The 26887-nt window shown below is 38.5% G+C and overlaps 1 protein-coding gene across 1 annotated transcript in view; it reads left to right on the top strand.

Moving 5' to 3' along the window:
• Positions 1-26887, top strand: part of DARS1 (aspartyl-tRNA synthetase 1) — an 82604-nt gene that overhangs the window by 28493 nt on the left and 27224 nt on the right. Inside the window, exons 5-7 of the mRNA XM_015110010.3 lie at positions 14949-15051; positions 24775-24855; positions 26248-26307. Of these exons, the coding sequence (XP_014965496.1) occupies positions 14949-15051; positions 24775-24855; positions 26248-26307 (244 nt within the window). The remainder of the gene's footprint in view (positions 1-14948; positions 15052-24774; positions 24856-26247; positions 26308-26887) is intronic.

The raw sequence follows: 26887 nt of genomic DNA, 5'->3' as shown, positions 1-26887 counted from the left end.
GATGATAATCTTAAAGTTATATTATTCCATATCATTTTAAAAGACAGATTTATAACTGAAAACTGCCATGTGAATCTAGTGCTCCATTAGCATTACTGTCTTATTTACAATTGCATTCATGCCAGCTGAAGCCAAATGATATTCATATTCTGTACAAATGAAGGTTTCACAGTAGTTTGAATAGAGACACATGCTGAACGAGTTGGGTTACCAGGTAGTACTTGGTAATTTGGAGGAATTCTGAACTCAGAAAAGCCTGTGCCATTCAAGGAGATATATTAAATTCTCTTTTTGTCTGTATAGGAGCAGCGGATCACTAATAGTATAACAGTTTGATGCAAGGAAAAATGTTTCTATTTCTAGTTCCAGTTAAGTTTCAGGTATTCGATAATTCATTTGATACAAATTTTAATTAATGCCACATTAACTTTCACATAAGCAAGATAGTTTTATAAAATGATTACTGATGCTTTATTTAAATTGTCATTCTTAGATTACTCTTTACAGAATTTTGGTTAATTATGAAGCTAAAATATCCTGACTCTACCTCAGAGTTAATGTTTTAGGTAACCGAACAGGTATTCTTCACATTACTAGTATTGAAGTCAGAATACAGAAACAAATTAATTATGGAACTGGCTCTGAGGCTGCAAGCTTTATTCAGTAAACCAAATGTCAGCAACTTAGTTTTAGTGAAACTAAAACTTAATATTACTTATTAATTTGAATTTTGTTTTTATTTAAACATTTATTTCTATTTTAAAGTTAAGGGCTATAAGCATAAGCATTTACACTAGTTTGGTATTTGTAGGTGTTTAAGTAACGTGACAGAACTTATTTAAGTGATTACTGGGGGTTGTTGACATTTTTTGTTCCACTAAAGAGAACCCATTTAGTAGTTTTAGAACTGCTGGTCTGTGCCTTATTGAGTAGTGCATACTTCTCACCATGCTTATTTTGGACCCAAAATTCTTGGGGTTTTAGTGAAGAAAAATTAGTTCATACAATAAGTTAACAGCTGGGCATGGTGGCTCATGCCTGTAATCCCAACACTTCGGGAGGCCAAAACGGGCAGTTCACTTGAGCCCAGAAGTTTGAGACCATCCTGGCCAATATGGCGAAACCCCATCTCTACAAAAAAAAATTTTTTTTAGTTAGTCGGCCAGATGTGGTCACTCATGCCTGGAATCCCAGCACTTTGGGAGGCCGAGGCAGGTGGATCATGAGGTCAGGAGATCAAGACCATCCTGGCTAACGTGGCGAAACCCCGTCTCTACTGAAAATACAAAAAATTAGCTGGGCATGGTGGCACGTGCCTGTAGTCCCAGCTACTCGGGAGGCTGAGGCAGCAGAATCACTTGAACCCAGGAGGCGGAGGTTGCAGTGAGCCAGGATTGCATCACTGCACTCCAGCCTAGACAACAGAGCGAGATTCTGTCTCAAAAAAAAAAAAAAAAAAAAAAATTAGTAGGGCATGGCGGCATGTGCCTGTAGTCGCAGCTGCTCCAGAGGCTGAGGTGGGAGAATCACCTGAGCCCAGGAGGTCCAGGCAGTGAGCTGTGATTGTGCCACTGCAGTCCAGCTTGGGCAGCAGAGCAAGACTCTAGCTTAAAAAGTAAGTTATCATGGGCCGGGTGTGGTGGCTCACACCTGGAATCCCAGCACTTTGGAAGGCCAAGGTGGATGGATCATCTGAGGTCAGGAGTTCGAGACCAACCTGGCCAACATGATGAAACCCTATCTCTACTTAAAAATAAAAAAAGTTAGCCAGGTGTGGTGGTGGGCACCTGTAATCCCAGCTACTTGGGAGGCTGAGGCAGGAGAATTGCTGGAACCCAGGAGACGGAGGTTGCAGTGAACCGAGATCACGCTGTTGCACTCCAGACTGGGCAACAGAGTGGGACTCCGTCTCAAATAAATAAATAGATAAATAAGTTATCATGATTTAAAGAATGATTTAAATCTTTAATTTTTGCAAAGCACCCGTGGACAGATTGGTGTAATAGAGGTACAGAGAACGCAGGGATTTAGTTCCCTACTAACTGGTGACAAAGAGTCCCTCATTGACCAAACCTTCCTCAGATTCCTTTGAAAGAACTTTCTGCTCCAGTAAACCTTGACTTATTTACTTCATGTTTATGTGTGCATTGTTCAGTTTTGACAAGAATCCTACTGAGTTGCTTTAACTACAACCCCTGTCATCCTCCGTCAGTGTCTGATCACCCTCGGTAGCTAATCAGGTTCCTCCTCCTCCACCATCCCTCAGGTGATGTCTGATCACCCTCACCTGCCATCAACAAGAATCCTGTTAGGTTACTTTCGCCAGAATCCCCCTTTCCCCTGATGGCTCCTCTTAGTAATTTTCCATCCACTGACTATGTTCCCATTTTTGGCTCTAAGTTTCAACTTGCCAATGGTGTATTCAAAGTTGAGCCCAGTTCTATACTTAGATCTGTTTTCCCCTATTGCAGTAGTCTTGAATAAAATTTGTTTTTACCACTTTAAATACTGTCCATCTCTGGTTTTCCCTGACAACCATGTGACCTCATATATTGTTTACTGTTTGCTTATCTTACCTCATTCTTCAAAGCTAACACTCTTATTCAAACACTTATTTCTACTTGCCTGATAAATACACAAGTCTGAGATCTAGTGTGGTACTATACTAATTCACTATAATTGAAAGAAATGCTTGCTTGACGTATAAACAAAGCTTGTTCTTCTCTTAGAATTGAAACATATGGCTGGGCGTGGTGGCTCACACCTATAATCCCAGCACTTTGGGAGGCCAAAGCAGGCAGATCACTTGAGCCCAGAAGTTCAAGACCAGCCTAGGCAATATGGTGAAACATCATCTCTATAATAAAAGTCAAAATAATTAGCCAGGTGTGGTGGTGTGAGCCTGTGGTCCCAGCTACCTGGGAGGCGAAGGTTGCAGTGAGCGGAGATCGTGCCACAGCACTCCAGACTTTGTGACAGAGCAAGACCCTATCTAAAAAAAAAAAAAAGACTTTTATTGTCAAAAGGTGGTTTTATTATTTTTTAAAGTACTTACCTAATTTATTTTTTTTGTTGTTCTTTTAATGCTGTTTTAATTAGCAAATATATGGTTTCTTGTGTTTGGGCATTTTGCACTTCTTTGCCTCAGTGAATTGTACATTTAATTTATAACATTGAAGCATTTTATGTTGGTACATTATTTGAAGAACTGGTGTGTAACAACTTTATGGCATGCCTCTTTTCTAGCTAATCTTTATTACATCCTTGCAAAGATTTAAAAATTACTCATTTGAATGTAGGTGGTTATGTAGATCTGTGAGTACGTTTCTCATTGAGTATATAGTAAGATTTAACACATTATTTCTGATAACCAGAAAGCTAAAAAGTTTATTGGTTTTGCTGAAAACCTTTAATAGTCAAGTTTCTGTGTTAAAAATTTTAATAGTTTTTGTTGATATAAGGATATATATGCAAATGAAAAAACTTAATGTACATAGTGTCTCTTTTACCATTATTGATTTTTTTTTTTTTAGTGGTGGTAATAAATGGAAATAGTTTAGAAAAATATGAGCGATTATCCAGAATTAAATTTTGATCATCACCCAGCCTCTGCCAACTCCCAAGTTTATCCCTACTATTAACAATACAATCAGAATACTTCAATATATAGGATTTCTGTTATTTAGTTCTGTATTGTGACTATCTAATGTAATACAGTGCTTCTAGGTGCTTAAATCTGTGGTACCTAGAATGACGAGAAATAAAAGGTAACACTATTATGCTGCTCATCTTCTGTCATTATCTTGGGTTTATTGATAGATTATGTGAATAACGATGGGATACTCTTCAGCGACCTCCGTAGTAGGTGTCATATATTTTTTAGATGAAAGATCATGGAAAACCCATCCCCCACCACATACAGGACTCTTATTGCATGTGAAATATTATTATTTTTAATATTTAAGAAACTTAATCTGCAGTTAAAACTCAGTATAGTAACTACCCTTGCTTTATCTTGCCAACCTTTCCAGTGTCTAGCATGGATTTTTATGCTTATTTGGATGCCTCTTCTCTGTTAGTCCCTGTACCAGACCCAAGGTACAGTACAATGGTCACCAGCATCTTCCCCATTTGGTGTACAGGGGAAATAACAGGTTTGCTTATAATAATAGCAGTAATAGCTGACTATTACTATATACTAAGTGTGGAGCTGCAAAGTGCCAGACTTTTTTCTCACTTGATCCGCACAGCAGCCCCATGAGGTATAAATACTGTTTTTGTCTTTTTGTTTTGGGGTGGGGAGGAGGTTGATTCTGTTCTCTCTTTTTCTTTTTCTTTTTTCTTTTTTTGTTGTTTGTTTGTTTTGTTTTCAGGTGAGGAAATCGAGGTGTGAAATATTAAGTGTTTTGACTAAGGTGTCTTAGATTCTGTACTCACTGTAGTCTTTTAATAGAACTGGGCCAGGCATGGTGACTCATGCCTGTCATCCCAGCACTTTAGGAGGCTGAGGTAGGAGGATCACTTGAGCCCAAGAGTTCAAGACCAACCTGGGCAACGTGGCAAAACGCTGTCTCTACAAAAAATAAATAAATAAATAAATAAATATTAAAAATAAAAAGTAGAACTGATTATAAAGTAATAAAAAAATTTGTTATGTTTGAGTGATAAATTCATGCTAAAAATTCCAAAGGAGGAATTTATTTTTAACCATTTGTAACACTAATGAGTTTGTCTCTTCTACTGGAAAGCAGTAGCTGCTTCTAAGGAATCCCACTATTGTTAAAAAGCATGCCCTAAGAATAAGGGGAAGAGACAGGGAGTTGGAACCTAGAGAGTTTCATGTTTTCAGTGACAGTTATTCTTCCTGAATAATCTCAATAAGAAAAATGTTGAAAGTTATAAACATGAAATCTAACACCACTAGAGGCAAATCTAATAATTAATTGCGTCTACTTTTGCTTAGGCTTTGGGCTTTTTTTCCTTATCAGCACTGCCATTAACACGACACAATACATTTTGCCCCTTTGTATCACTCTTGTGAGGAATAAGGCACAAAGTCATTCAGAAAAGCAGCTGTGTGGTGTGTGCCACTGATGTTGAAAATAAAACCACAGACTCAGAATTTAAAATAAGGATTTATCTTTTACTAAGATTGTGGATGCAGGAAAGAATTGAAAGGATTTGTCTGGATAACTAATACTGTTCCTTAACACATCAAATTGCAGGTTCTCTGTTAGACACTTGTACCAACTAAAGTCCTTTCCTAGAATTGCTCCATCAACAGCAAGGGAGAAGAGATCTTGAGACATTTAGGGATGGGTGTCCTTTTAGATTAGCTTTTTGTAAAGTGGTGCTAATGTACTGTCAGTTCTGCTGTGTGACATATGCATTCCTAAAAATTACTGTCCTATGCAAAATTGTGCAGTAAAAACCACGGTGTTTATGGAGAAAATGGGGTTAATGGCATAACACTCAAAAACTTGATGTGGAGAAAGGGAACCCCTCATACACTATTGGTGGGAATGTAAATTACTATAGCCTCTATGGAAAACGGTATGGCGGCTCATCAGAAATTAAAAATAGAACTACCATATGATCCAGTAATCCCATTATGGAGTAATTATCCAAAGGAAATGAAATGATTATGTCAAAGAGAGATACATATTTGCACTCCAATATTTATTGCAGCACCATTCACCATAGCCAAGATAAGGATTCAACCTAAGTTTCCTTCAACAGATGAATGGATAAAGTGTGGGATATATACACACTGGAATACTATTCAGCCATAAAAAATGAAATCTTGTCGTTTGTGGCAACATAGATGAACCTGCAGAGCATTGTGTTAAGTGGAATAAGCTGGACGTGGAAAGAGAAATACTACATGATCTCATGTGCTAAAGATGTTGATCACATAGATGTAGAGAGCATAGTTGGTGTGGGGGAGGGAGACAAGGGAGAGTTGGTCAGTCCGTTCAAAATTACAGATAGATAGGAAGAAGAGTAAGTTCTGGTGTTCTCTTGCACAGTAGGGTAACTATGGTTAACAATGTTGAATATTTCAAAACAGCTAGAAGAGAGGTTTTGGAAAGTTCTCACCGCAAGGAAGTGATAAATGTTTGAAGTGACAGATATGCCAAATGCCCTGATTTGATTTTTACACAATGTATACCTCTATGGAGACATCACACTGTACCTCATAAATATGTACAATTGTGTGTCAATTAAAAAAAAACTTCATTAATGGCACACTTTTTGAAAAGACAAGAACCTAGGGGTTTTTTTGGTTGTTGTTTGTTTGTTTTTTGTTTTTTGTTTTTGTTTTTGTATTTTTTTTTTTTGAGACAGAGTCTCACTCTTGTCGCCCAGGCTGGAGTGCTGTGGCGCAATCTCAGCTCACTGCAACCTCCGCCTCCTGGGTTCAACGATTCTCCTGCCTCAGCCTCCTGAGTAGCTGAGTAAATTACAGGCGCCCACCACCATGCCCAGCTACTTTTTGTATTTTTAGTAGAGACAGGGTTTCACCATGTTGGCCAGCCTGGTCTTGAACTTCTGACCTCAGGTGGTCCACCCACCTCAGCCTCCCAAAGTGCTGGGTCTAGAGGCGTGAGCCACCACGCCTGGCCAGTAACCTAACTTCTTAAAGGTAACAGTTTTATACTCATTGAATGGTTAAGAAATACGTAAATACTACAATATATATAGCATTTTACCTTGGAAAAAATGTGCAGTTTGCTTGTGGAAGTGGGTGTCAAAAGAAAGGCAGTTTGTACGTTATTGTGAAGTGATGGAAGGAACAGTGTCTGAAATCAAAGGGAGAGTTGTAACACCAGATGTGGAGGGGCATGGCTCATAACATGAATTACAGGTAGATGTTTAAGGTGTGTGCATTTTGTATATTCCTGCATGGCCGAGTGCACCCAAGTATTGTTTTCTGTATTGACCGAGTGTTCTCACTGATGAAATCTGGGATAGGCAAAAGCAAAATTCTCATACTCAAATTGTTCCCTAATGTGTCAGTGGTGTTGAAACAAATTCACATTTTCAAAACAAGCTTTATAGCAAAACTGTACTCTTGAAAGTGACAGCAGGGTTTGCTAGTGAGTGGATAAAACATGAATCTTATCTGTTTGCTTCTTACTTAATGTGTGGGAGTAAGGAAAATAATGAATTAGAAAATGACTGGTTTGAGAAACTAGGTGGAAATGACACCTTTAATCTGGAATAAATTGCCAACATGGACTGAGAGTACACATGACCCACTCTTTGGAGCTGGGATGAACTCCTCTTCCCATATAGCACTTGGCCGAATAAAGAGTGGACACCGAAGAGGAGTGAAGCTAGCTCCTTTAGCAAAGAAGAAAGGAAGTCCATTGAGTAGGCAGCCAGTGGTGTCTCCTAAGGTTAACTATATTGAGTTAACTGAAGAGAAGTTCCAGGCTTTTGAGTTTATAAAAAGCCCAATAGGTTGTTTTACCCCATAATCCTCTGATTATAATTTCCACCAATCTGCCTCCCCCAGGCCACCTCATTTTCTGTTGGACCTCATCAAGACTTCTAGTCTTTTTATCCATCTCCACATTCTCTCCCAGTCTTTTCAGCCTCCTCCTTATCTCACGTGGCCCCATGCTCCATTCCTGAAACTACTCTCTGCACCTTTATCCACTATTTTCCGCCTCTTTGTTTCTCTTGCCCCACAAACACCCTACAAACTACCCTGTCCCAAAGACTCCTGATTCCGTCATCTAACACCAGGCCGGAGTATCCTCTGTGTTCATGGCATGACAACTGATTCCTATTCCTCAGCTGGGCCCACTTGTGTATATTCTACTTTATAATGAAAATAGCGGTTTATGGGCTGTGCCTGTTATTTTCATTGTTTCACTGACCTCTTCAGGATCTCATTCCTCTTTATCTCTCAGTCTCTAAATATAATTGGAAAGGCAAAATTTGGAAAGTAGTGTGAGTTCCATTGCTTAGTATTCTACCACCCTTCTGTTATTATTAAAAACAGCATATCACCAACATCTAAACCAATTCTATTGGATTCTGTTGCTTAAATAAAACAAAAATCTTTACTTAGAAACTTGAGGATCAATGAAGCATGAGATAATTCAAAAGAATATTTAGTTAGTAACACATTCTCTTTGGGAAGCTAGCAGCTCAGTTAGTGGACCAGCTAACCATTCTGCCAGAATCTGGTTTGGAAAATAGTATGGATAGAAATATGTCTGTGGGGGAAAGGTCATTTTTAATCTCCGTTTAATTTTCATTCTGTCTTAGATCAGTTGTTGTACATAAAATGCTTGGAGTTATCTTTAGGGCTAGAAGAGTGCCTAAGGACTATTTGTTTATTTTCAGGATGTTTCGTTTCCATTTTGAATGTTACTGCCCAAAGAAACGGGACATTTAAAGCATGTGAACTCATACACAACAAAGTGGGAGAAATAATGGTATTTATATGTTAATTCCATGAAGCCCTATATTTAACGCTATTCCCTCTGGCCATATACCAGGTGGAAAAAAGCAAGGACTCTACTATTAAAAATATCAAATCAGATAGTTCCAGCTGGGGTTTCTTAATCATTTAAAAGGCAAAATATGAGGTCACTTTTAATATCTTAAGTAGATAACGATCTTAGCACTTACTTTAGATATTAAATCTGAAGTGCTTGTCTTTTGCTTTACTGGCTAGACAATACTGCTAGCAGTTTCTAGCATTGGAGTATTTTCCTTAAAAGAAACATTGGAATTTAATACAGAGCCAACTATTTTGCCTCAAATTGTCTGTCTTAGGAATATCCAATTCATCAATAGAGTAATCTAAAAAGTTGACTCACTAATTGGATTTAAGTGCCACAGGACTCTTCACACATTATTTTAATCAATTTGTTGGAAAGATCAATTTTCTCATGGCTGAATGCATATAAAAATGAAGCGACTGAATGAGTTGCATGGGAAGGTTGGCACATCTAATTCCCTAGAGGTTTTAGGAACAGGTTCTTAATTATATATCTGAAATGGTTTGAGGTTTTTAAATGAAATTTGTGTAGAAGCAGAAAGATGCAGTACATATCTATCCAGGCCTGTGTTTCTGGATCCCCATCCTATCTAATGTTTAATAGTTGATCCTGGAGTTGATATATTGTCCCTTTTTTCTTTAAAAAATTTTTTTTTATGTGTGCCATTTTAAAGTAATTAACAGAGTAGTTTTTGTTAGTTTTGCTTAAGTGTTGTAAAGCCAGTTTTTTTTAAAGGAAGTCCTGGAGGCCTTTTTGTATTGACTCTTACAGAGGACAGTGAGTGTGAACACAGGTTTTTAAAGTTTAATGTTACAGTGCCTGCTATAAAGGACTACAATTAATGTGAAAAGTAGTTTTAAAGTTATAATTTATATATCGCTGTTTGTGCTTATATAATACTTCCCACTCTCCCCAAACATAGAGGTATTTTGATTATGAAAATGAGCCTTTTTTAGTACCATTATGTGTGTACATACATATTTTATTTTATTTTTCTTCATATTAGTCATTGTGGTTAAGTGATTTATTGGTAGCTGATGAGTCACAAGTATGTTTCTCATTCTCTAACGAGTCACCTAGCTACATACAAGTTTGTTTATTTTCTTTCCTTTCTAGATCTTTCACCTAAAATAGGTGTTCTACTAGTTGGTAGGTTAAATTTTCAGTTTGCTACATTAACGATTTGTTTGTTTTGAGACGGAGTCTCCTTCTGTCGCCCAGGCTGGAATGCAGTGGCGCAGTCTTGACTCACCGCAGCCTCTGCCTCCCGGGTTCAAGCGATTCTCTGCCTCAGCCTCCCGAGTAGCTGGGACTACAGGCGCACGCTACCATGCCCAGCTAAATTTTTTTGGTGTACTTTTAGTGGAGACGGGGTTTCACCATGTTGGCCAGGCTGCTCTCAAACTCCTGATCTCAAATGATCCACCCACACTGGCCTCCCAAAGTGCTGGGATTACAGGCATAAACCACTGCACCCAGCCTACATTAACTATTAGATCTGGAAAATACCAAAATAATACTCAGAAGAAGTCTCATTGATTTTTACAAACTTGTATTTAGCACGTGCTCTGGTTCATTTACTCTGCTGGGCTTGAGTATGCAAAGATTTATGTGTGCCATGTATATCTTAGGAGAAGCTTAATTTTGGGAGAGGGAAAGGGAGATGAACAACTGCATGCAGAGGCAGGGTACAGGTGCTATAGTAGGAGTGTATATTGTCTATAGTTGAGGCCCAAAGAGAGGTGGGCATGTGGATACCCCTTCAGCATCCGTGTGGATACGTTGGTGAATGGAGGCGAAGCCATTATACTGTTGTGTATTGCAACTCCTTGAACAGTTGCACCTACATTTTATACCTCTTTGTTGGAACAGGGTATTTATCTGTTAGAGGAAAAACAGCTTCTATTTTCAGTCCTGTCCACTGCAACATCTGTATTGGAAATTTGGATAATGCTAAAGATGTGCTAAGGAAAAAACAGGTCTAAAATCTGCTGTCAGAAATTTTCAGATCATTTGTGGGATTCATTCTCCTGGGCTAAATATAACTTTGTATAAAACAAAACTATTACTAAAGGGCCTATTATTTTCCGTTTGTTTTTTTTTTTCCCACAGAAACTATAAAGCAATCTAGCAGCTCATGAGCTTCTAAGAATGAAAATGTATTATTTCAGAGTGAGCCAATGATGCATTCTGAGATATTTAAATTTAGTTCTAATTTGTCAGTCTGTAACAGAACTGTCCAGGGCAGTAATCATTAAATGATATTAGCTATGTGATGGTAGTCTGATTACTTAACCTTTTAGAGTCTCAGTTTTCTCATCTGTAAAATGTTGATAATACCTACTGTGTAAGCCTTTGTGAAGCTCAAATGAGATAGTGTGTACGTAAAGCACTTCACACAGAACCTGGAACATAAAAGGGAATTGCTAAAGAGATAATAGAAATAATACTTTAGGGATTTAGTTGTGAAATCTCTTTTCTCTTTTTCCTTTCTTTCTTTCTTTTTTTTTTTTTTTTTTCTGAGATGGAGTCTTGCTCTGTCACCCAGGCTGGAGTGCAGTGGCACAATCTCTGCTCACTGCAACCTCTGCCTCCTGGGTTCAAGCAGTTCTTCTGCCTCAGGCTTCCAAGTAGCTGGGGCTACAGGGCCGCTCCCCAACGCCCGGCTAATTTTTTGTATTTTTAGTAGGGACGGGGTTTCACCATGTTGGCCAGGCTGGTCTTAAACTCCTGACCTCAGGTGAAACACCTGCCTTGACCTCCCAAAAGTGCTGGCCTAAAAATCACTATGCTTGGCCTAAAATCACTTTCATTTGAGCTATAAAATAAAAGTGTGTTTGCCAGGCATGGTGGCTCACGCCTATAATCCCACCACTTTGGGAAGCCGAGGCAGATGAATCACTTGATCCCAGGAGTTCGAGACCAGCCTGGGCAACATGATGAAACCCTGTCTCTATATAAAATGCAGAAATTAGCTGGGCGTGGTGCGCCTGCCTGTAATCCCAGCTACTCAGAAGGCTGAGGTGGGAGGGTCACTTGAACCTAGGAGACGAGTTTGCAGTGAGTTGATCCCAGTGATTCTTCTCTGTACTCACAAGAGGACTTGTAGAGTCAAAACCTGACACTGGGACCCAGCAGCAAGAGATAAACTGCTTTTTCTCCAGATTTATGTCTCCATCATTTATTTGCAAGATGGTGACCTCTTTGACTGGAGCTGTGTGCTGTTAAATATTTTTTCACCTGTCTCCTGTACAGAAATTATACCTTCACCATTGATTTTCAGGTCATCTGCAGTAACCATTTCTCAGGGTTTATGATTCTTGTTCTCTACCCCAGTGCTCTCCAAAGTGTGATTTGCTCAAGATTACCCATTGAGGGAAAGAAAATAATTAAACTAACTTTCTTCTTTCCGCCTACCCTGTCTTCCCTGCTTTTTTCTTTTATCTAAAAGAATGAGAATGAGTTTGAGTTTTTCCAATAGTTAATTTATACATAAACACTGGACCCATCACTTGCATTGCTCCTCAGAAGGTCACTTATCACCTATAGCGTGTGAGGTTTCTGAAGAAAGATTGTGGGATTCCAATAATGAAAAGAAGCTAGCAGTGGTACCCTCACTCTTCTCTCTCCTCCCCTCTTTCTTCCCCTCCCCTCCTTTCCTCTCCTGTAGATATTATGCCATCTTCATATACAATGTCAGTTAAAATCATATAATTAGACTGTTTCTACAATCAGTAGAATTTTATTCTTCTACTGGCAGTAATGTACTCAAGTATTCCTGTCTCTCTTGTTTTGACTCAATTTTATATGTATACATAAAACCCTCCAATAGTCTGACCCTTTTTCACAAATGGAACCTTTTTTATTTTAATGCTTTTTCTTCTGAATTCACTCATGTCTACAGTAAGATAGAAATAGATGTAGATACAGATGTAGCTGTATAGAGATAATAGAGCTAAATTGTCCAAAATCATGGAATGGTTTTACTAATGTTTAAATAGGTTATGATTTTTAACAGCTGCATATAGAAATGCTGAGATTGGAAGGGTTAAAAAAATTAACTGTTCCCTATGTCTGATTAATCCTGCCTTCTTTCCCATTGATTCAGTAGAGCAATTTGTAATTGCAGAAATTTATAATAACTTTGGCCCTAGCTTACGAAATAGTTTGTGGTTTCAGAAGTTATTTTGTAAGTTGTTTAGGACTGGAAACAATGTTCTAAACGGTAGTTGTTTTCTAGACTAGCTGATCTAATATTTTAGCACTCAGTACTACTGAATTAAAGTACTAAAAGTAGATACAGTTCCAGGTTTCAGGTCCTGAGTTAAAAGAGTCATCTGGTACTTTCGAATGAGAAAGAAGAGGAAATTTTTGTTTGCTTTAATTGGACTTACAGCCAGCCCTGGGCAGAGTATCTTTGACTACATTCCACCTTCTTTCTAGAAGGATACTAGCATGACTCTCAATCCTTAAAAGTAGATGTGTTTGGGCCAGGTGCGATGGCTCACACCTGTAATGCCAGCACTTTGGGAGGCCGAGACGGGTGGATCACCTGAGGTCAGGAGTTCGAGACCACCCTGGCCAACATGGTGAAACCCTGTCTCTGCTAAAAGTTTAAAAATTAGCCAGGCATGGTGGCACATGCCTGTAATCCCAGCTACTCAGGAGGCTAAGAGAGGAGAATCACTTGAATCCGGGAGGCGGAGCTGAGATAGGGCCACTGCATTCCAGCCTGGGTGACAGAGATGAGACTGTCTCAAAAAAAAAAAAAGTAGATGTGTTTGACTTGAGTTGCTTGAAGAAGGTTGTCTGACAATGGGAGGTCCAGAGGGCCAGCAATGCCTTCTAATAGGAGTCAAAGGAGGTGAGATGAGGGGACCAAGGGGTTAGGGATATAGAAGAAAGGTAGCAGAGTGTACCTCTACTTGGGACGGGTCAAGTTGCTTGATGAAGCAGTACATTGATTGGTACAAAGGAGAAAACCTTCCTTGTAAAGTACATGTGAGATAAGCAATAGAATTCTCACCACGCCTGAATATACACTCAGTTATCACATTTACTGGTAGGTGGCAGTCACATTGAAGGTAGATTCATTCAGTGACACTAGATTGCAAGTATTAGAAAGCCCTTATAACAGTCCACTGGAACCTCTTGATACCTTCAAGCCTTAGAAGAGCCTTACCTTAGTTCATCAACTACTTCTTTTGCCATAATAAATTCTGAGTTTCTTCAGTAGTCAAGATTTTAGCTAGGTATTAGGTGATAGCCCCAGTGCAGGAGACTTAACGAGAGTGCAAGAGATATGCATGCTGTTGATTTTTTTTTTTTTTTAAGTTAGTTGGTAACAGACATACAGATTTCTAGGCATTGTAACCAAGTGAAATAAACAATTTTCTTTCTTAACTACTCTTTACCTATTATCCTCATTTTGATCCTTTTTCATCGAAATGGATTCTGGTGTTCTCTTGTGTAAGGTAAGTACTGTCCAGTTTCTAGAATGTCTAATTGCACCACAACTACTAAAGACCCAAATCCTCATCAGAATGAATAGAATTTTTCCATGAAAATTAAATTTTATCCTTTTCATCAACTATATTGTGATAAACTTTGTCAGTGCAATAATATACACAAAAGTAAAACTGGTACATTTTGTATGGGAATCGCCATTTTGGATTATACATTTTCTTCCTCAGTTATGTACTAGTGATTAAAAAATAATCATTGTGTTTAATAAGCTACTTTATAAATTTTGTATTTTAGAATTTGAGTGTCTGGTGTTCAGAATTCAAGTTGTTATAAAAATGAGCTACCCAGGAGATGCATTTATTTTACGCTCATCATATATTAAACTTCATGTAGGCATCCTTTTAAATGGGAGTACACAATCCAATAGTCATAAATCCGATGACAGAGCATACTCAGAAACTAAAGATAGTGAGAATTTAATTGCAAAACAGTACCCTAATGTCCTCTTACTACTTTAAAATCTTTTCAGTTGACCTTCTTCTATTATTTAATTCCATCACATACCAGTAATTGCATTTATTGAAGCCAGTATTTCTCATTATAGGAAATGCTGATCTTAGTGAATCTCAAAAATAGGGAGGGAAATGTTCTTTAATAAATAATTAAAAGACTTTTTACTACTTTTCCCAATTCAGTACTGGTTTTATTACCTTTTATGTCCAGAGTATTTTATAAGTGGTAACTAAATTATGGCATCTAAAAAATAATCTCTTCAAGGAATCTCACAAAGTATGCTACATAATAGCTTATTCTAAGTAGGTTAAATAGACTGGCTTTGTCTCAAGTGGCTTACTATATTAAAGAAGAGTTTTAACATATTCAGCTTTACTGCTGAAACACCAAATGAGTTCTGACACCTCTGATGAGATGATTAAAGTTGGGAATTTTTTCTCTTGACAGCATCAACAAAGAGAGCATTGTGGATGTAGAAGGTGTTGTGAGAAAAGTGAATCAGAAAATTGGAAGCTGTACACAGCAAGATGTTGAGTTACATGTTCAGAAGGTAACTTTTTTCAAAACATAAAATCACATATAGAAATAGATTTGGGTTCTAATGGTTTTTCATGTCCAATTTATATGTTCTTACTAATTAAAATTAATGTAAAATACTGAGGTTTATAAATTAGTTACTGAATCAATTGGCTTTTATTATATAACAAATCACCCCAGTACTTAGTGACTTAAAACAACAAACATTTATTTGCTGACAATTCTGTGATGCACCCAACTGAGATAGCTCATCTGCTCCATGTGACATTGGCTGGGCTGACTGATAAGTCTGGCGCATCTCTTTCTGTGACCTCCCCTCATCCAGCAGGCTAGCCCAGATATGTTGATATTCAGGTACCAGGAAGGTTCCCAAAGGCAAGAGAGCGAAACCCTAAGAACAGACACTTTTCAAGCTTCTACTTGTGTCACATCTGCTAAATATTCCACTGGTCAAAGTCACACAGCAAAACTTAGATTTAAGGGATAGAGAAATAGATTCTAGCCCTTGATGGGAGGAAAAGCAATATGATTGCAAGGGAATATACATGCAGGAGCAAGAGGAAGTATTGCAGCCATTTTTACAAACAGTCTACCACAGCCACATAGGGAAAAATATAAAACACATCTGAAAAACTACTTACCAGTATAAGTGAATAACAATGGACCTATCTTGCTGTAAGTTTTCTGATGATGTACTTTTATTTATTTATTTGGTTTCCATTTTTTCTTTTTTCTTTTTTTTTTTTTAATTACACTTTAAGTTTTAGGATACATGTGCACAACGTGTAGGTTTGTTACACATATATACATGTGCCATGTTGGTGTGCTGCAGCCATTAACTCGTCATTTACATTAGGTATTTCTCCTACTGCTATCCCTCCCCCCTCCCCTGAGCCCATGACAGGCCCTGGTGTGAGATGTTTCCCACCCTGTGTCCAAGTGTTCTCATTGTTCAGTTCCCACCTACGAGTGAGAACATACAATGTTTGGTTTTCTGTCCTTGCGATAGTTTGCTGAGAATGATTGGTTTCCAGCTTCATACGTGTCCTACAAAGGACATGAACTCATCCTTTTTTATGGCTGCATAGTATTCCATGGTGTATGTGTGCCACATTTTATTAATCCAGTCTATCATTGGTAGACATTTGGGTTGGTTCCAAGTCTTTGCTATTGTGAATAGTGCTGCAGTAAACATACGTGTGCATGTGTGTTTATAGCAGCATGATTTATAATCCTTTGTGCATATACCCAGTAATGGGATGGCTGGATCAAATGGTATTTCTAGGTCTAGATCCTTGAGGAATCGCCACACTGTCTTCCACAATGGTTGAACTAGTTTACAGTCCCACCAACAGTAGAAAAGTGTTCATATTTCTTCTCCACATCCTCTCCAGCACTTGTTGTTTCCTGAATTTTTAATGATCGCCATTCTAACTGGTGTGAGATGGTATCTCATTGTGGTTTTGATTTGTACTTCTTTGATGGCCAGTGATGATGAGCATTTTTTCATATGTATGTTGGCTGCATAAATGTTTTCTTTTGAGAAGTGTCTGTTCATATCCTTCACCCACTTTTTGATGGGGTGGTTTAATTTTTTCTTGTAAATTTGTTTAAGTTCTTTGTACATTCTGGATATTAGCCCTTTGTCAGATGGGTAGATTGTAAAAATTTTCTCCCATTCTGTAGGTTGCCTGTTCACTCTGATGGTGGTTTCTTTCACTGTGCAGAAGGTCTTTAGTTTAATTAGATCCCATTTGTGAATTTTGGTTTTTGTTGCCATTGCTTTTGGTGTTTTAGTCATGAAGTCCTTACCCATGCCTATGTCCTGAATGGCATTGCCTAGGTTTTCTTCTAGGGTTTTTATGGTTTTAGGTCTAACATTTAAGTCTTTAATCCATCTTGAATTAATTTTTGTATAAGGTGTAAGGAAGGAATCCAGTTTCAGCTTTCTACATATGTCTAGCCAGTTTTCCCAGCACCATTTATTAAATAGGGAATCCTTTCCCCATTTCTTGTTTTTGTCGGATTTGTCAAAGATCAGATGGTTGTAGATGTGTGGTATTATTTCTGAGGGCTCTGTTCTGTTCCATTGGTCTATACATCTGTTTTGGTACCAGTACCATGCTGTTTTGGTTACTGTAGCCTTGTAGTATAGTTTGAAGTCAGGTAGCATGATGCCTCCAGCTTTATTCTTTTGTCTTAGGATTGTCTTGGCAATATGGGCTCTGTTTTGGTTCCATATGGACTTTAAAGTAGTTTTTTTCCAATTCTGTGAAGAAAGTCATTGGTAGCTTGATGGGGATGGCATTGAATCTATAAATTACCTTGGGCAGTATGGCCATTTTCACGATATTGATTCTTCCTATCCATGAGCATGGAATGTTCTTCCATTTGCTTGGGTCCTCTTTTATTTCGTTGAGCAGTGGTTTGCAGTTCTCCTTGAAGACGTCCTTCACATCCCTTGTAAGTTGGATTCCTAGGTATTTTATTCTCTTTGAAGCAATTGTGAATGGCAGTTCACTCATGATTTGGCTCTCTGTCTATTATTGGTGTATAGGAATGCTTGTGATTTTTGCACATTGATTTTGTATCCTGAGACTTTGCTGAAGTTGCTTATCAGCTTAAGGAGATTTTGGGCTGAGACAATGGGGTTTTCTAAATATACAATCATGTCACCTGCAAACAGGGACAATTTGACTTCCTCTTTTCCTGGTTGAATACCCTTTATTTCTTTCTCCTGCCTGATTGCCCAGGCCAGAACTTCCAACAGTATGTTGAATAGGAATGGTGAGACAGGGCATCCTTGTCTTGTGCCAGTTTTCAAAGGGAATGCTTCTAGTTTTTGCCCATTCAGTATGATATTGGCTGTGAGTATGTCATAAATAGCTCTTATTATTTTGAGATACGTCTCATCTATACCTGGTTTATTTAGAGTTTTTAGCATGAAGCGCTGCTGAATTTTGTCAAAGACCTTTTCTGCATCTTGTGGTTTTTGTCTTTGGTTCTGTTTATGTGATGGATTACGTTTATTGATTTGCGTATGTTGAACCAGCCTTGCATTCCAGAGATGAAGTCAACTTGATTGTGGTGGATAAGCTTTTTGATGTGCTGCTGGAATCAGTTTGCCAGTATTTTATTGAGGATTTTTGCATCGATGTTCATCAGGGACATTGGTCTAAAATTCTCTTTTTTTGTTGTTGTGTCTCTGCCAGGCTTTGGTATCAGGATGATGTTGGCCTCAAAATGAGTTAGGGAGAATTCCTTCTTTTTCTGTTGACTGGAATAGTTTCAGAAGGAATGGTAACAGCTCCTCTTTGTACCTCTGGTAGAACTCAGTTGTGAATCCGTCTGGTCCTGGACTTTTTTTGGTTGGTAGGCTGTTAATTATTGCCTCAATTTCAGAGCCTGTTATTGGTCAATTCTGGGATTCAACTTCTTCCTGGTTTAGTCTTAGGAGTGTGCATGTTCCAGGAATTTATCCATTTCTTCTAGATTTTCTAGTTTATTTGCATAGATGTGTTTATAGTATGCTCTGATGGTAGTTTGTATTTCTGTGGGATCAGTGGTGATATCCCCTTGATCATTTTTTATTGCGTCTATTTGATTCTTCTCTCTTCTTTATTAGTCTTGTTAGCGGTCTATCAATTTTGTTTATCTTTTCAAAAAACCAGCTCCTGGATTCATTGTTTTTTTTTTTTTTTTAAGTTTTTTCGTATCTCAATGTCCTTCAGTTCTCCTCTGATCTTAGTTATTTCTTGCCTTCTGCTAGCTTTTGAATGTGTTTGCTCTTGCTTCTCTAGTTCCTTTAATTGTGATGTTAGGGTGTCAATTTTAGATCTTTCCTGCTTTCTTTTGTGGGCATTTAGTGCAATAAATTTCCCTCTACATACTGCTTTAAATGTGTCCCAGAAATTCTGGTATGTTGTGTCTTTGTTCTCATTGGTTTCAAATAACATCTTTATTTCTGCCTTCATTTCATTATTTACCCAGTAGTCATTCAGGAGCAGGTTGTTCAGTTTCCATGTAGTTGTGCAGTTTTGAGTGAATTTCTTAATCCTGAGTTCTAGTTTGATTGCACTGTGGTCTGAGAGACAGTTTGTTATACTTTCTGTTCTTTTACATTTGCTGAGGAATGCTTTACTTCCAACTATGTGGTCAATTTTGGAATAAGTGCGATGTGGTGCTAAGAAGAATGTATATTCTGTTGATTTGTGGTGGAGAGTTCTGTAGATGTCTATTAGGTCCACTTGGCACAGAGCTGAGTTCAATTCCTGGATATCCTTGTTAACTTTCTGTCTCATTGATCTGTCTAATGTTGATAGTGGGGTGTTAAAGTCTCCCATTATTATTGTGTGGGAGTCTAAGTCTCTTTGTAAGTCTCTAAGGACTTGCTTTATGAATCTGGGTGCTCCTGTATTGGGTGCATATATATTTAAGATAGTTAGCTCTTCTTGTTGAACTGATCCCTTTACCATTATGTAATAGCCTTCTTTGTCTCTTTTGATCTTTGTTGGTTTAAAGTCTGTTTTATCGGGCCTGGCGCAGTGGCTCACGCCTGTAATCCCAGCACTTTGGGAGGCTGAGGCGAGTGGATCACGAGGTCAGGAGATCGAGACCATCCTGGCAAACACAGTGAAACCCCGTCTCTACTAAAAAAAAAAATACAAAAAATTAGCCAGGCGTGGTGGCGGGCACCTGTAGTCCCAGCTACTTGGGAGGCTGAGGCAGGAGAATGGCGTGAACCCCAGAGACTGAGCTTACCGTGAGCCGAGGTTGTGCCACTGCACTCCACTCTGGGCGACAGAGCTAGACTCTGGCTCACAATCAATCAATCAATAAATAAAATAAAATAAAGTCTGTTTTATCAGATACTAGGATTGCAACCCCTACTTTTTTTTGTTTTCCATTTGCTTGGTAGATCTTCCTCCATCCCTTTATTTTGAGCCTGTGCGCATCACTGCACGTGAGATGGGTCTCCTGAATATAGCACACTGATGAGTCTTGACTCTTTATCCAGTTTGCCAGTCTGTGTCTTTGAATTGGAGCAATTAGCCCATTTACATTTAAGGTTAATATTGATATGTGTGAATTTGATCCTGTCATGATGTTAGCTGGTTATTTTGCTTGTTAGTTGATGCAGAAAAGCTGAAAATTCTAAAAATCAGAGCGCCTCTTCTCCTCCAAAGGAATGCAGCTCCTTGCCAGCAACAGAACAAAGCTGAACAGAGAATGACTTTGACGAGTTGAGAGAAGAAGGCTTCAGATGATCGGTAATAACAAACTTCTCCAAGCTAAAGGAGGATGTTCAGACCCATCCAGCCAAACCCAAAAACCTTGAAAAAAGATTAGACATATGACTAACTAGAATAAACAGCATAGAGAAGACCTTAAATGACCTGATGGAGCTGAAAACCATGGCATGAGAACTACTTGACACATGCACAAGCTTCAGTAGCCTATTCAATCAAGTGGAAGAAATGGTATCAATGATTGAAGATCAAATGAATGATAAGAATCAAGAAAAGAAGTTTAGAGAAAAAAGAGTAAAAAGAAACGAACAAAGCCTCCAAGAAATATGGGACTATGTGATAAGACCAAATCTACGTCTGATTGGTGTACCTGAAAGTGACGGGGAGAATGGAACCAAGTTGGAAAACACTCTTTAGGATGTTATCCAGGAGAATTTCCCCAACCTAGCCAGGCAGACCAACATTCAAATTCAGGAAATACAGAGAACGCCACAAAGATACTCCTCCAGAAGAGCAACTCCAAGACACACAATTGTCAGATTTATCAAGGTTGAAATGAAGGAAAAAATGTTAAGGGCAGCCAGAGAGAAAGGTCAGGTTACCCATAAAGGGAAGCCCATCAGACTAACAGTGGATCTCTCGGCAGAAACTCTACAAGCAGAAGAGAGTGTGGGGCCAATATTCAACATTCTTAAAGAAAAGAATTTTCAACCCAGAATATCATATCCAGCCAAACTGAGCTTCATAAGTAAAGGAGAAATAAAATCCTTTATAGACAAACAAATGCTGAGAGATTTTGTCACCACCAGGCCTGCCTTACAAGAGCTCCTGAAGGAAGCACTAAACATGGAAAGGAACAACCAGTACCAGCCACTGCAAAAACATACCAAATTGTAAAGACCATCGATGCTAGGAAGAAACTGCATCAACTAATGATATACTTTTAAAGGATGATTAATTAATTCTTAATCTTATATCTTACAATTATTTTTCTGATATTTTTACAGCATAGAGAAGTCAAAATAAATAATACCTTATTGGTCTTATATTCCAACAGTAGCTTCTGGTTTTTTTGTTTGTTTGTTTGTTTTTCACAAAACTTATCCCTGATCTGTTTTTTTTCTCAGGATTAAAAACTGAAAGATCTCATTATCATTGACTTAAAATATGATAAGTGTCACTTGAGGTCAGGAGTTCAAGACCAGCCTGATCAACATGGTGAAACCTTGTTTCTACTAAAAATACAAAAATTAGCCAGGCGTGGAGGCAGGTGCATGCAATCCAGCTACTCAGGAGGCTGAGGCAAGAGAATTGCTTGAACCCAGGAGACAGAGGTTGCAGTGAGCCAAGATCGCACCACTGCACTCCAAACTGCCTGAGTGAGACCCCATCTCAACAACAACAACAAAAAAATCATAAGTGAATTCACACTATTGAAATAACCCTGCCAGTTTGAACCTACAGTGCTCAGATTTAGGTCTAGATTGTATTTACAATATGCATCACTAAATTTCTCTTCAGGAGTAGTCTTTAAGACAGCATGGCCTCTTCTCGCCCTGATCCATGTGCAGTAGTACTTAAAGACTACTGCATGAGCATATGGAAGAGTCAGTCAGACCAGCAGGCAGACAGATTCAGAGACAGGCCCATATGTACTTACTAATTTAAGAGTAATATTGTATTTAACTGGAATTGATTGTCCTGGAACTCTTCAAGACTTAGAAAACCTTGTAGTTTTTACTGACCTAATTTGACAAATGACTTTGTTGTCTTTGTGTAAGTCTCATCTTGAACCAACCAGGAAGTTTGTAACCTAGTAAAGACAAAGTGACCAAAGAGTAAGAATAAAGATAAATGAATAAACTCATTTATGCTGACCAAGAAAGATAACTTCCACATCTTCTAAGTAACACATCGTTTTCAGTACTTGAATAAAGAAAATTTGGCCAGATGTGGTGGCTCATATCTGTAATCCCAGTGCTTTGGGAGGCCAGGGTGGGAGGATCACTTGAGTCCAGGAGTTGGAGGTTACAGTGAGCTATGATCACACCACTGCACTCTAGCCTGGGTGACAGAGCAAGACCCTGTCTCAAAAAAAAAAAAAAAAAAGTGTGTGTGTGTGTATATGTACTTCTATTTTTCTATTAGAAGCAAATGTAGTTTTAATATTATCTAGATGTGTACAATAAATATTAATAAATTGTAAGCCTAAAGAGCTTACAAATTTTGCCATAATAAAAATAATTATAAAGTATTTCACAAAGAACGAAGTATTACATACTAAGTAGAATGTTATATAAGTAATGACTTTGCTTTATCACTTATTTATTTATTCAGCCAGCAATTACTGTTGATAGGTACTTTGTGCCAAACACTATGTGAAGACTCTGGGGTCAGAGTACTCATGGTATAGTAAAGAGGATGATGAATTCCCACTAGTTATAAAAGTAGAAGTAGCAGCTCTTCAGTTCTCCAATTTGGATTGGAGATCAAGTTTCTGTTAACTTGTCAAAGGGAATCCTAGAATTGGGGTTTAGGGAGGGGAGTGGTGACAGATAATTCTATTTTATCATAAGGAATACTAAAGTTTCCTACACTATTTCTTGGGGTATCTCAGCTGAATGCCAATATTGATCTGCCAACTAGAAGAGTATAATTCCCTTTCCTGAAGTAACTAAATAAGGTATTTTTCCTGTTTGTGCTTTAGCAGGTTTTCGAGACATAGTTTGGGTTAACTAATACGGTAATAGGCTTTTTAAAGGTAGCCAGAAAAACAAAGAGCAAGACTCTAGCTCGGTCTTTATGATCCAGTTGCTTTTTATCACTAAAATGTGAAATTAGTGCGAGTGAATATTGAGGAATTTTGACAACATAAAGGAACATCCTCTAGGGTATTTCCTAACCAGGAGACTGGCAGGAAATGAGATATATGTAACATATGTAACATGAGAGAGAGCAATGAAGGGGACTTGAAAGGAGAAAGAATGAGAAAAGAAGTGTAGCAGAGCTGGACTGAATTTGGTCCTAGTAGTGGCAGTGGCAGTGGCACTGGCCAAATGCTGTTAATGATAACAAGGCGGCCAGGCGTGATGGCTCATGCCTGTAATCCCAGCACTTTGGGAGGCCAAGGTGGGCGGATCACCTGAGGTCAGGAGTTCGAGACCAGCCTGGCCAACATAGTGAAACACCGTCTCTACTAAAAATACAAAAATTAGCCTGTGTGGTGGCACGTGCCTGTAGTCCCAGCTATTCGAGAGGCTGAGGTGGGAGAATCACTTGAACCTGGGAGACAGAGGTTGCAGTAAGCCAAGACCACACCATTGCACTCCAGCCTGGGTGACAGAGTGGTACTCCATCTCAAAACTAATAATAATAACAACAACAAGTCATATGTTAATTGCTCCTTCACATGACTGAAGTGTTTTCACATTTATTATTCTGTTTGATTTTTGTTTGTTTGTTTGTTTTCTGAGATGAAGTGTCGCTTATTTTGCCCAGGCTGGAGTGCAATGGCATGATCTCAGCTCATCACAACCCTTCTGCTCTCGGGTTCAAGCGATTCTCCTGCTTCAGGCTCCTGAGTAACTGGGATTACAGGCGTGCGCCACCAGCCTGCTAATTTTTGTATTTTTAGCAGATACAGGGTTTTACCATGTTGGTCAGGCTGATCTCGAACTCCTGACCTCATGATCCACCCGCCTCAGCCTCCCAAAGTGCTGGGATTACAGGTGTGAGCCACCGCGCCTGGCCTATTCTGTTTGATTCTTATAGCAGGCTTTATTTTAATTGAAACTCTGAGATTAAGTGATTTCCCTGAAAATAGCTTTTTTGTGTTTATGTTTGTTTTTGTTTCTGTTTTTTTGAGACAGGGTCTCACTCTGTCATCCAGACTGGAGTGTGGTATGATCTTGGCTCACTGCAACCTCTGCCTCCCAGGTTCAAGTGATCCTTCTGCCGCAGCCACCCAAGTAGCTGGGATTTTAGGCACATGCTACCATGCCTGACTAATTTTTGTATTTTTTGCAGAGACGGGGTTTCACCATGTTGCTCAGCCTGGTCTCGAACTCCTGGGCTCAAGTGATCAACCCACCACAGCCTTCCTAAGTGCTGGGATTGCAGGTGTGAGCCACAGCACCAACCCCTAACCATAGCTTTTTTGACATAGCTAGACCATAAGCCAGTGCCTACACCCCAGTCATTACGTATTACATTGGTAGCCATCTTAGAATTTACAAATAATTTTTATATATGTTATCTTATTTGACTGTTCTAACAACCATAGAGGTAGGCAAAAAATATTATCCTCATTTTAAACAAATCATCAAGGTGAAAAAACCTGTATCATCTTGTTTGATTTCAGCAAGTAGTTTCAATTAAAGATGTATGCAAACATTGCTTCATGCTTAAGTCAACTGTAGATTGTTTTTTAAGCAAAGGATGCAGATTTTGTGTGCTTCCTACTATTTTTGGCAATCTCTCACTTTCAGATTTATGTGATCAGTTTGGCTGAACCCCGCCTGCCCCTGCAGCTGGATGATGCTGTTCGGCCTGAGGCGGAAGGAGAAGAGGTAAAAAAATTATACTTATGAAATATTATGCTTCCTCTGTATATTTAGTTTGCAAAACATTGAAAACCCGATGCCCTACTTTTGTACTAAGGGTGCCTGTGAAGTGATTTTGAGCTCCATTGTTATTTAAATTTACTCTTAAAATCAGCAATTCTCAAACCTTTTGGTATCAAGATGCCTTTTACATTGTTAAAAATAATTGGCCGGGCGCGGTGGCTCACGCTTGTAATCCCAGCACTTTGGGAGGCCGAGGCGGGCGGATCACAAGGTCAGGAGATCGAGACCATCCTGGCTAACATGGTGAAACCCCGTCTCTACTAAAAACACAAAAAAATTAGCCGGGCGCGGTGGCGGGCGCCTGTAGTCCCAGCTACTCGGGAGGCTGAGGCAGGAGAATGGCATGATCCCGGGAGGCGGAGCTTGCAATGAGCCGAGATAGTGCCACTGCACTCAAGCCAGGGGGACAGAGCAAGACTCCGTCTCAAAAAAAATAAAAAATAAAAATAATTAAGAACCCTACAAGCTTTTGTTTTTATTGGTGTATATATATCAATATTTATAGTATTGCGAATTAAAACACATTTTTAAATATTTATTAAAAATTATATATACATTGCATGCATGTTGGCATATGTAGTATTATGCAAATCATGAAGCTAATAACATTTTATGAAAAAATTACAGTTGTCCAAAGCAAAAAATAATTATTATTAGAGTGACATTGTATTTAGCAGTCCATTGCCTTAACCACTCAGCTACCTCATCCTTCAGATGACATTCTGTTTATATAACCACAGTTCTTTGTAATTTTTGGCTTAATAGACAACAACTAGATTCTCATATTGCCTCTGCATTCATTCTGTTGTGATGAATACACATCATAGAATCTTTAGAAAACTGCTCAGTGTACTCATGAAGGGTGAGAAAGAAAAAGTATTATTATGAAAAAGTAAGTTTGACTTCTTCAACTCCCGGAAAGTCTCAGGCACCTTCACTGCTCCCCAGACCACATTTTGAGAACCACTACTCTGTCAGTTTTTATCTGTTCCTTCACCCTTGGGCTAGCAGGTTAAATCCAGGAATCAATGAAGAAGCGGGTGGTGAATTTTTCTTATATCCCAATAATGAGGCAAGGCTTTGAGGGGTGGAGGAGGGAAAGAAACCATTAATATCTGTTAATTCTTTGTCTTCTTTCCATCTCTCTTTTAATGTTAACTTCTCTCTGACTGCACTTTGTGTTTCTACCATTATTTGAGATCCTTGAGATTTTTGGGCATAGTATTAACATACAAACATCCTGCTCAATTAAAAGTAAATATGACTTCTAAAAGTATTTTTTGTGCTCTTCAAAATATAAGTAAAATTTGTTTTTTTCTTTTCTTCTTTTTTTAGGAAGGAAGAGCTACTGTTAACCAGGATACAAGATTAGACAACAGAGTCATTGATCTTAGGGTATGCCTAATTTATTTATTAAGTGAAGCAATTAGGCCGCAATCGAGAGGGGCAGGGATACCATACCTGTCTCAGGCTTATAAAGTTAATGGTATTTGCCTGACTGTAAGTATGATAATACAGGAAACAATTTACTTTTCTGACTGACCTTCCCCTAAAAAGAACTGCAGGCAACAGGAACAGTTAAATACTAGTTAACAGGATATTGACTTGCTTTGTTTTAAAATGACAGATGAATTTGAAGCCAGTAAATGATCTTGCTTCCAGGTGGTATCTTTTTTAGACAAGTTATTCAGGAAGTAGAAACATAACCATTAATATCACTACAAAGTTATGAAAAAAATTACATGCACATTTTAGATCGACCAGGTGGAGATGAGTAATTAATGCTTCAATCCTTTGAGTTTGATTGGAGCACCAAATTAAAAATATACAAGCAGTTGGCCCTAGTGGTTTATGCAGTAGTCTCATGGGTCTCCTGTTTCCCTTTCTGGTTTGGTTGCAAGTGAAAGAGAGTTTAGTGGTTTCATCATTATTGTAGTAAAACCATTGCATCTTTCTTTCTTAATATTTTGACCAC

The sequence above is a fragment of the Macaca mulatta genome, chromosome 12 (assembly GCF_049350105.2).
Source record: "Macaca mulatta isolate MMU2019108-1 chromosome 12, T2T-MMU8v2.0, whole genome shotgun sequence".
Classification (NCBI taxonomy): Eukaryota; Metazoa; Chordata; class Mammalia; order Primates; family Cercopithecidae; genus Macaca; species Macaca mulatta.
Note: the sequence above shows the minus strand (reverse complement) of the source record. Positions and strands in the feature narration are given on the sequence as shown.